We start from the raw sequence: 10,588 nt of genomic DNA on the forward strand, positions 1-10,588 counted from the left end.
ACTGGGCTCTGCGTGCAGTAAACATTGGATAACATTTCTTGAATTGAAATAAAGTTTAAAGTACATGGCTCAAAATAAATGCATTAGAGCATTTAAAAACAAACATTAATCAGAGGTTTCCCTGGGGGGGGGGGGGGAGAAAGAATCACTACTGGAATTCTTGCACTTCTCGGAACAAATTCTGCAAACCCAGTTTAGTCAATTCTGGACGATTTAGCAGCAGGCTAGACCTTCACCCTTCTTCCTCCAGTCTGGAGCTTAGATTCTGTGTTAGTGCATGTGTGTGCATGCCTGTGTGTATGTGTATGTGTGTGTGTTTGCATGTATATCTCTATGAATGTTCATTTGAGTCAATAAGTTCTGCGGCTCTGACCTGGTCCATCCTGTTTCTCTCACAGATATTGAGGGATCAGACTGAAGAATTGAAATAAAAATATAAGGCCTGATTTTTATGGAGCCTTTCCCCTCCTACCAAGCACTTGACATCTCTTTGAAGCCTCCCAACCACCTTTGACATAGGAACTTCAGAGATTATTATCCCCATTTTACAGAAAAGAACATTGAGGTTCAGGAGAAGAGTGATTTTCCCCTGCTCACAGAGCTCAGGTCAGAAGGATCTGAATCCCAGTCTCTCCCACCAGTAGAACAGGCCTCCTTGGCCCTCCCCACTACCCTCACCCTGTCTCTGGCTCTCTGTGCCACCCGACCTAAGGATAATGAGTTCTTGACCAGTTACAGGAAAGTCACCAGTTGTTACTTCCTGTCTGTCTCTCTCTTTTCTCTCATCTGCAGCCCTGATCTAATGTCCAAAGGCCAGGCTCTGCCTCCCCCCACCCCCTACCCCCAGATTGTCTCTTCAAAAGGGAATTTAGAGCAGCCTTTCTTTCCGAGCAGGCTTTTGATGTGCAAATCCCCTCCCCTTTCAGCAGGGAAGGGGTGGAAGGGGAGATTCAGACAGACAGAGAGACACAGATACACAGACACACAAGCATACAGAGAGCATGCAAACATAGAGAGGCCTGGATAAGGGGAATCCCAAGGGAGAGACCTGTCAGACCAGCCCTGCGCAGTCACTGCGCCCCGAACACGCCCCCTTCCCCCCCCCCCCCGCCCCGCCCCCAACTAAGTGCTTAATGCATAGATTCCGCTGGAAGCCTAGCTGGAGCGCTATGTTTATTTTGGTTTATTGGAAGCTCGGTAAGAGGTAGAGGTTCTATCTAGCTTTATGGATTCGGAAGTTCCGTTCAGACACCATCGCTTTGAACCCTCACAACACCCAGTGCAGTGAGGCCACTATAGGGATTATTGTCCCCATTTCAGAGAGCAGCCCTTCTTGCTAATGACCCTCCTCCGGTTATTTGGGATTTCTTTATCCGTGAATACACCCCTCTCCCCCAGACCGTGTATTTTCCCAGTGGAATAGAATGCAAGTTTCCTGAGGGCAGGGTCAATTTCACTTTTGTATGTGCCTTCCTCAGAGCAAGTGCCTACTAAATGATTGTTGACTGAAGGAGTGTGGGAAAGCAGAAGCTCAGATGTGAGGCCTTACCTAGGATCAAACAGTTAGCTAGGTTTAGAGCTGGCAGGAACTTCTCTAAACCTGAAAGTCTTCACTACCCCTTTGGCAGCCTGGTCAGTTCTATGGACCCTTCTGGGAGAATTACAAAAGAAACCAATCGTGGTGAAATAATTATCAATATATTTAAATATGTTTTGAATATATTGGTATAGTACAATGGCCTCATATTACAGATGAGGAAACTGAGTCCCAGAGAGGCTGTGTGACTTGCCTAGGGTCATACATTTACTAAGCGTCTGAGGAAGGCTCCAGGTCCTGCCTCCTGCCACAGCTAGAGTAACAGCGCAAGATAGTGGAGAACACAGGAGTTTAAATCCTGCTGCGGACACAGCTCAGGGATCCTGAGAGTTGACTCAAGGTTTCTGAGACTGTGTCCTAATAAGAACAGCTCTCGTTTATTTATACAGAATTTTAGGGTTTCCAGGGCGCTTTATTTATTTGATCCTCACAACAGCACTGGGAGGAAAGTTGTGTTAATATTCCCAATTTAGATGTGAGGAAACTGAGGCTGGCTTGTCTAGAGCCACACAATGTTTGCGGCAGCATTCGTACTCCTGGCTCGGGCCTCCAAGCCCAGCACTCCAGCTCTATGCTATGCTTTTTGGAAGACAGGATCTCCCCTCCGCCCCGCGCTGTTTCCGTTACAGCCGCCGGGGTAACATTGTGCCTAGTGCGAGCAAAAAGCGCCTTTGAGTATAGCGGAGAGGGAAAGAAAACGGACTGGGAGGCTGAGTGTCTTCGATGGCAGAGCCTGAGACCCTGGTTCAGGGTGCGGGCAAGAGTCCCAGGAGTTCCCGTCTCTTAGCTAAGTCCTGGGCAGCCTCTGAAAACTCGATTTCCCCCGGGCTCCCGGCGCGCTTGCCCACCGCCGCGAAGCCTGGAACCAGAGGCAGGAGGGGACAGGGGGGAAAGGGAGAGGAGAAAGGAGAGGAGGGGAGTGTCAGCTCCAGTCCCTTCTTCTCCCTCCCCCCCACCCCTTCGTAGGCACTCACACACCCCCTCCCAGCCCCTCTCCAAGGCTTTGAAATACCATCCCGGGCTTTGTAGTGGCCCCCGAGGGGGCGGGCAGAGCCAGGGACCCGGAGTATAAAGGAGGCGGCGGTGGCAAGGACCCGGGACAGAGCTGCCTACCCATCCAACAACGCTCGGAAGTTCTGGTTGGCTTGTCTTGGGCGGCCCTCGGCTGCCGCTGTTGCCGCGACTGAGAGCCTGGGAGCCGGGGAGGCTAGAAGCTGCGGCGCAAGACTTGCTGCTTCCCACGGAGCTGGCGGTGCGCCCTTGGGCCACTGCGTCCGCTCTCTCCTACTCTCGGTCCGTGTGTGTCTGTGTCTCTGTTTCTTTCTCATTCTGTCTTTCTCTCTGCCTCGTTCTCGTCATCCCTACGTCCAAGATGCCAGCCCTGGCCCCCGCCCTGGCTGCGGGAGCGGCCCGGTTTCTGCTGGCGCTGGCCGCGGCTCTCTGCTGCCCGCCGTGCGCCACGGCGGCCGCGACGCTGAATACTGTGCTGGTGAACTCCAACGCCATCAAGAACGGGCACTCGGGGCCGGGTGGCGGCGGTGGCGGTGGCGGTGGCGGCGGCGGCGGCGGCAGCAGTGCGGGGCTGGTCCCCTTCTGGGCAGTCAGCGTGGCTCCTGGAGACAGTGTTCTGTTCGACCGACCCAACGGGTACATGCACGTGGACAACAAACACCAGGTGGGCACCTCTCCCGGGGGCCACCCTACACAGTGGCGGAGGGGAAGGGACAGTGGGAGGAAGGGCAGCACTAGCCTGGGGAGCAGAGAGTTCCTGTGGCGGCGCCGATGGACGGAGAGGGATGGCGGGGCAACGCTCCTGGGAGTGAACTCTAGACGAATTGGGGAGATCCCTGGTGCGGTCGGAGTGGGGCTCCAAGTGCTTTCTGAGAAAGAGGGAGGTAACGGCTCTCTCGCTGGGGGTGATGGCTAAGAGGTTCGGGGAGAAAGAGGGGCGCCGTAATGGCCGCACTCTGGCCTGGGAGGCAAAAGATGCCCGGCCCACACTACCTTTGCCATCCATCTACTTCCCGGCATGTCCTTAGTTCCTTAGTCTTACCAATCAGCTGCTTCAAAATCGAGAATTTTACGGAGCTCTTCGGACATGGAGAGATGGAAGGGACTTTTGAGGTCATTAATTCCAATCCCTTTATTTCACAACTGAGGAAACTGAGATTCAGAAAGTAGGGTGGGGGGAAGTGACTTTCTCCAAGTCACACAGGTAGTCAGGAACAGCGCTGGCTTTTTCTGAATATAACCCACCCGAGGCTGCTATGAACGTCAGTAAAATTCAGAGGTTTGGATATGGAAGTACTCTTCCAGCTCAAAACAATCCATCAATATGCCTTTATTAGGAGCCTACTGTGTGTGTGCTAGACCCTGGCCTGAACACCAGGGCTATTCAAAGACAAAAGTGAAATACTCCAATCGCCCGGGTGCTGCTTCTGGCTCTGTTTTTTTTTTTATGAGCTTTGTGACCTAGAGAAAGTGATTTAACGTCTTCGGGTCTCAGTTTCCTCTTTTGTAAAGTCAGGATTTGTGGCAGGAGGTTCTCCAGCTCCTGGATCCTTCTTAGCTGGCTGCGAGGTCTCACCACGCCCTCCTCTCTCTCCAGCAGCATTTTATGTGTGCGGATGACAAGGATTGCGGTCTGGAGGAGTACTGCGACGTTGGCTCCAGGGGCAGCGGCAGCCCGGGCGGCGGCGGCGGCATCGGGGTGCAGATCTGCCTACCCTGCCGGAAGCGCCGCAGGCGCTGCCAGCGAAGCATCATGTGCTGTCCGGGGAACTACTGCAGCAACGGTGAGTGGCCGTGACGCCCTCCTGGACGCCGCTGCGCGCCTCACCTGAGTCTTACCTAGCCTTCACCCTAGCTTGGTCCCTGGGGAAAGTGCGGAGCCCTGGAGACCTCTTCCAGCGCAGGGAGGCCACACAACAGGTTACGGCTTCTGAAGAAAAAGAATTGCACTTTCTCCCATTTAGGAAGAGAGGAAGGAGATGGCAGGAAGCCTGTCCCTAGAGAGCTTACCTTGGCATTTCTCTTTCTGATGGCACCCAGCAAAAAAGCATGCAAACCTTACGTATACCACAGATAATGACTAATAGTAGTAGTGTTAGTAGTGGCGGTGGTGGTGGTGGTGGTGGTAGTAGTAGTAGTAGTAGTAGCAGCAGCAGCAGCAGTAGTAATTGGGACAATCTAGCATAGTGGAAAGGTGTTTGGAGTCAGCATCTGCCTTTGAATCCCAGTCCTGACACTGTACTGCCTTTGTAACCCCAAAGTCAGAGCCTTTGTCCCACCCGTTCCCCTTTCCCCTCCAGCTGATTTTGCATCTCTGTAAAATGAGGCTTTGGACTCTACACTTTCTCTCTTGGGTCCCTTGACAGTCTGAAACCTAGATGCTATGGGGGCACAATGGACAGAGTGCTGGCCTTGCGATCAGAAACCCAAGGCTTCTGTCTTCAGACATTGACTTCTCAGCCGTGCAACCCTGGGAACACATTCTGTACACTTAGTTTCGTCCTGGGGTGTACATGGCTCTTTATGGCGGTCTTCCACCATTCCATTGCGAGCTCCTTGAGGGGAAGGACTGTCTTTTGTTTTTCTTTGTCTCCCCAGTCCTTAGCTCAGGGCTTGTCACAAAGAATGTGCTTAATAAATAGATAATAATAGACTCAATTTTGAAGTGTTGGGAGGCTCAGCTATTACTAGTAGTAATAGTAGTAGTAGTAGTAGTAGCAGTAGTAGTAGTAGCAGTAGTAGCAGCAGCAGCACTACTGCTACAACCACCACCACACTTTTAAAGTTACTAACCCCCATTAATTTTAGAGACTCAAGTTACTAGTCTCTCAATAAAACTTTGGTTTCTAGTAGAGAATTAGGTACTTGAGGAAAAGGGGTCCCAGTGCCTAGAGCAGTACCAAGTGGAGTTGGGTTTACTTAAATTGCTACTTACTTTATTTTCACATCTGTTTACATTTTATTAGAAATAGACCTGTTGAAATGTTCTTTCTTTACATGTGCCATCTCTTTGTGGAATTATTAAATGACTCCAGTAAATAACTCTTGACTTCAAAAGAGCATGCATAGTCCACTGGAAAGAATGACCCCAAAGTCCAAAAGACTTAGGTTCCAATCTTCCTTCTGTTACTAGAGCTTTAATCCACTGACTGTGCATAGGAGCAAAGACTTATCTTCAAGGAATGTCTCAGATCATCTAATCCCATCCCTGCTTGTATAGTACAATAGAAGGAGACATTAGTATGAAGTTATCGAGTTTAACTTCCCAACCTGTCTTTGTCCTTTACTGGTGGTGTGACCTTGGGCATCTGTAAAATAAGGGGGTTAGTCTGGTGGCCTCCAGGGCCCCTTGGAGTCCTAGATCTGATGCTATGATTAGCTGACCCTTCCACCTGTCCATCTCAGATCCTACTGATGATGAAACTAAGACCTAGGGTTCTGGGATCTAGGATCTGGCAACCTGGGCAGAGTCCCAGGGTAAGTGGTTAAGTTAGGATTTGGACTGAGGTCTTCTGACTTTGAATCCAGGACTCTTTCATCTGAATCATGCTACAGATATGCAACAAAATACTTAACTGTGTGTGTGGGTGTGTTTTTAATTTGAATGCACAAACCTCAAAACCTCCAATCCCCCAAATTGGTATGTCCCCACAAATCCAGTAATACACAGAAAGTACTGTAAAGACTATGGATTCTGTATGAGTGAATATCAGGGCCAGGAAGCTCATCACTTCCTACTGCTGTGACCTCTTGTTTCCTTGGGGTCCTCATCTAAAAAAATGAAGAGGTTGGAACTGATAACTTCTCAACTCCCTTCCAGCTCTATATATTTACCTTTACTGTAAGTTGAGAGAGGGAGATTTGGGGGACATGTAAAATGATGGTTCACTGAAAGGGGTGTCAGCATGGGATAAAATAAGCTGGATGGCAAATAAATCATAGCACATCAGAGGCAGAGACTTTAGCCCTTGACCAATGCCTCTTCTCTTTTTAGGGATATGTGTGCCTTTGGATCAGAACCATTTACATGCAGTAGAAATGGATGAGATGACCACAGAACCAGTGAATAATGATCACAGTCTCTTGGAAGGCCAGCCCAGAAGGACCACTCCATCTGCCAAGACCAAAGGTAAGGGAATACATAACTCTCCTCCCTTCCAGTGAAAGTGTCCTGCTATCCTCCCTGGGGAGCAAGGACAGACCTCTGGATTTAGGATTGGAGACCAGAATTGTAATCCCAGATGTCACTTACTAGCTGCTAGTAAGTAACTTCTCTGAATCCCAGGGCAATGGGATAGTGAGGCATAGTGAAGAGTGCGAGGTTTCTTCTTAGAGGACCTGGATTCATATCCTATCTATAGAATCTTGGGAAACATCTCTAAGCCTCAGTTTCCTTAATTTAAAAATGGGGCTATTGGACTAGATGTTCCCTCTACCTCCAAAATGCTATGATTCTATGAATTACAGAATCTCAAGAATCAGGAACCATCCAGTCCGAGCCCTTGTCTGCACAAGAATCCCTTCTAACCCTTACCTGCCAATTGGTCACTCAGCCTCTGACTGATGTCATCAAAGGAGGGGGACCCCACCATTTTACTTTGGGGCAGCCCTCACATTGTCAAGTTGTTTCATTTTTTGTTGTTTTTTCCCCCTGATGTCAAGCCTAAATTGACCTCCTTACCACACCCGCCCACTGCCCCTTGGTTCCATCTCAAAGAGATATTATTTGCAAAAAAGGGCTTAGCAGTGAAGGCACTACATTAATGTTTATTCCCCCAACTCTGAGGTCAAAAAGAAGAAGCCTAATTCCTCTTCTCCATCAAGAATAGTTTCAGTAAAATGGGAATATTTATACTACCTGCCTCATAGTGTTGTGAGGAGAAAAAAGCCATCATGAGATGAGTTTAGAGTCCAAAGATCTAAGACTTAGTCCTGTCTTTGCTGCTTACTACCTGATAACTCACTTACTTGCCCTGGGCCTCAGTTTCCTCATTTGTCAAGTGAAGAGATTACCCTAGATGGCCTCTGGGATCTTTTCCAGGAGAAATCCAATGATCTGAGAGCACTATTTAAGTATAAATTGTTATGGCCCAGAGCAATAATTTCATTGATATAAGAAAGCATTGCCACTGATGCAGACTTATCATGCTACTGTGAACAGTTGCCTGGGGCACTGAACTGTTAGATGAATGGCTCCTAGTCACCAGTGACTATGTGCAGAAGCAGGATGTTAACCACAGGTCTTCCCTCCAAGGGCTTGTTGGTCATACACTGAGTTATGGTATGTCGGAGAATGGAAGTTCCCCGAAGTCAGGGATTGTGACGTTTCTCTTTGTCCTCCGTAAGTGCTTGCTTGGATGACTGATTCTCACCTCTTCTCCTTTTCCTCTCTTCCCCAGGTCAGGAAGGTGCCATTTGCCTCCGATCCTCCGACTGTGCCGATGGCCTCTGCTGTGCTCGGCACTTCTGGTCCAAGATCTGTAAACCTGTGCTCAAGGAAGGCCAAGTCTGCACCAAGCATAGAAGAAAAGGCTCTCATGGACTGGAGATTTTCCAGCGCTGTTTCTGTGCAGAAGGCTTGTCTTGCCGAGTACAGAAAGATCACTTGACCAATAATGCTTCTAGGCTTCATACCTGTCAGAAACACTGAACTGCCCTTGTGAACGGCGGCTGGTCATAGACTCCCGTGTTTGACATCGAACCTTTTCAGAAAGGACACATTCAGTGTTTACAGTTGCACCCTCCAAATGCTCCTTCCGGAAGCCTGGAGTGCAAAAACGGCTTTGTTTCTGTAGGGAACGAACTCTATCCAGTGACTGTTTGCAGTAAATTACTGTGTTGTAAATATCCAATGTGGCATTTCCCTGTACATGATCCCAAACTTTTTAATTATTTTTCTAAAAGTGCTGCATTGTCCACATTTTACCCACAAACTGTAAATTTTGTACACACTGGTGATGTTATCTTGAGTCTGATAAATGTTCTATTTTTAATTGAAATAAATGGTTTCTGCTGAAAGGTTTTGCCTTCTCCCTTTAAGAAGAGGTGAGTGCTCAGAAGGGCCTCTTGCCTTTTGAGAGAGACACATGAGATCTCTGAGAACTAGAAGGAATTGTAGAAGAAAACCTAGGATAACCACTCCTTCATTCTAAAGATGAGGAAAAATTAATGAAATGACTGACCAAGGTTACAAAGGTAGTAGGTAGTAATGACTCCAAACCCTCTGACTCCAAATGTAACTCAACTTCACCAAATGTGGATGGAATGATGGATTTGGAGTTAGGAACAACTGGGTTTGAAGCCCACCTTTGGCCATCTTGAGCTCTGGTAACAGTGGGCTAAGTAGATTTCCTAGTGCTTTGAATGATTTCCTAAGACTTTTCAATCACTTAGACCTAATAAGTTCTTTGGGGGGGAGGGGGAAGAAGTGCCCACATCAGAAGTTATCAAATAGATGAAAATCACCTCTTTCTCCTCTTATCATACTTAAGTATCTTGAACTACAAAAGCCTGCTTTCTGGCTACAGGGGAAAGGTCTGTTGTTAGGTTAGGGAAGACCTGGATTCATTCAAATATTCTCATCTTCAAGCAGTCTCAGAAATAAAATTCTTCATTTATTGTCTGGAAATATCACAAGTCAAAATTAGTTTTGGTGTAATTATCTTTAATTTTTTGTCTGTTTATGACAGAAAATATACAATGTTTTTCAGGGCTATTCTGGGGTAAGATATAATCAAAATCTAAGCTGATGTCATCAGTTCTCACTGATAAAAAGCAAAAATCTCCAAATAAAATCTTAAAGGACTTGAAGAGGCCCAATAGCTCACATTCCTAGAGTGTTTTATGGTTTGCAAAGCATTCTCTATAAATGACACAATTATCCCTCCATGAATGAAATAATAAACCTCTGTCTTCCAAAAGACTAATTTCTAAATATAATTTACATTTCTATCCTACTTTAAGATTTGCAAAACCCTTTCCTCAACATCAGCCTGATCAGGTAGTCTGACCATTATTATACTCATCCTACATATGAAAAGCATTGGCCTGGTGAGGTTTAGTGACTGGCCCAAAGTCTAACCAGAAGGAGAGATCAGAACCAGGTTCTGAACCAAGATCTGAGTCCAAGTTGACAGGCCTTTCTGCTTTACTCTACATCAACCTTAAGACCCAATTAATGATATTTAGAGCCAAATGCATAGAACATTGTGCATTTGGGGAAATTCAAATTCAGCTAATGATCAAAAGAGTAAATGGGCAGGTCTAGGAGCTGAAGAAAACAACTGAAAATATATTCAAGGTTAGGACAAAGGTGGGGAACCTTTGGCCTCAAGGCCACATGTTCTGTGACATTTGGATTCAGTCAAAGGGCCAAACTTGAGGACCTAGAGGGCCATACATGACCTCCAGGCTGCAGGTGCCCCACCCCTGGGTTAGAAGGATGCCACTGGTACTGACCCAGTAACCAATGAAAGCATATATTTTATAGGGCAGTCTGCATATTTCACATTTTTCTGAAAGTGACTCCTACCATTGGAAGGCTAATAAGGCATTGAATTTTCCTTCCTTGGCATTTTGACTTGCCAAGTACGACTGAGTTTTGACTCCACTACCCATATTCCTTTATTATGATAAAACACTGTCTGCACTAGTGGGAATCCAAAACCGACTTGGGTCTTCAAATCTCAATCAGCAACTTTCTCTTTGCTCCCATAAATTCTACACGGGCATCTGATCTACACTGGCATTCCTCTAATTCTCTCAATGTTAAATTGATTTCAGTGGAGTACATGGGAGTTGTCTGTCACCCATTGTTTTTTCTCTACCTGAAATTCAAGTAAACAGTTTATTTATTTTGATTTAGTCCTGTGGTTTCCTCAAATTAGTGTCTTTTTACCACCACTTATGGTCTAAAAGCTAATTCTTACACTGGTGTCCATGGTCCCTCAAGTGGAGAGAGTTGGAGGGGCAAATGTCCAT

General features: G+C 47.2%; 1 protein-coding gene across 2 annotated transcripts; it reads left to right on the forward strand.

Annotated features, from left to right (window-relative positions):
- The first annotated feature begins 2,573 nt into the window (after positions 1–2,573).
- On the forward strand, positions 2,574–8,626 carry DKK1 (dickkopf WNT signaling pathway inhibitor 1). 2 transcript variants are annotated; one of them, XM_069101669.1, is made up of 4 exons: positions 2,574–3,272; positions 4,206–4,392; positions 6,603–6,737; positions 8,008–8,626. In XM_069101669.1, the coding sequence occupies exons 1-4, from the start codon at positions 2,970–2,972 to the stop codon at positions 8,256–8,258; spliced, it is 876 nt and encodes a 291-aa protein (XP_068957770.1). In that variant the 5' UTR covers positions 2,574–2,969; the 3' UTR covers positions 8,259–8,626. The 2 variants fall into 2 exon arrangements, with proteins under 2 accessions (XP_068957770.1, XP_068957771.1); XM_069101670.1 differs by having other exon boundaries at positions 4,209–4,392.
- The last annotated feature ends 1,962 nt before the right edge of the window (positions 8,627–10,588 follow it).

The sequence above is a fragment of the Petaurus breviceps genome, unplaced genomic scaffold (genome assembly GCF_028583685.1).
Source record: "Petaurus breviceps papuanus isolate PSGF00001 unplaced genomic scaffold, PetGlider_PUasm1.0 490, whole genome shotgun sequence".
Lineage (NCBI taxonomy): Eukaryota > Metazoa > Chordata > Mammalia > Diprotodontia > Petauridae > Petaurus > Petaurus breviceps.

Bases quoted from the DNA above. Each gene is read 5' to 3' on its own strand.
- DKK1 (XM_069101669.1), top strand. From the start codon at position 2,970: ATGCCAGCCCTGGCCCCCGCCCTGGCTGCGGGAGCGGCCCGGTTTCTG. The intron at 4,393-6,602 runs GTGAGTGGCCGT...TTCTCTTTTTAG, and splicing joins GGGGAACTACTGCAGCAACG to GGATATGTGTGCCTTTGGAT. The intron at 6,738-8,007 runs GTAAGGGAATAC...TCTCTTCCCCAG, and splicing joins TCCATCTGCCAAGACCAAAG to GTCAGGAAGGTGCCATTTGC.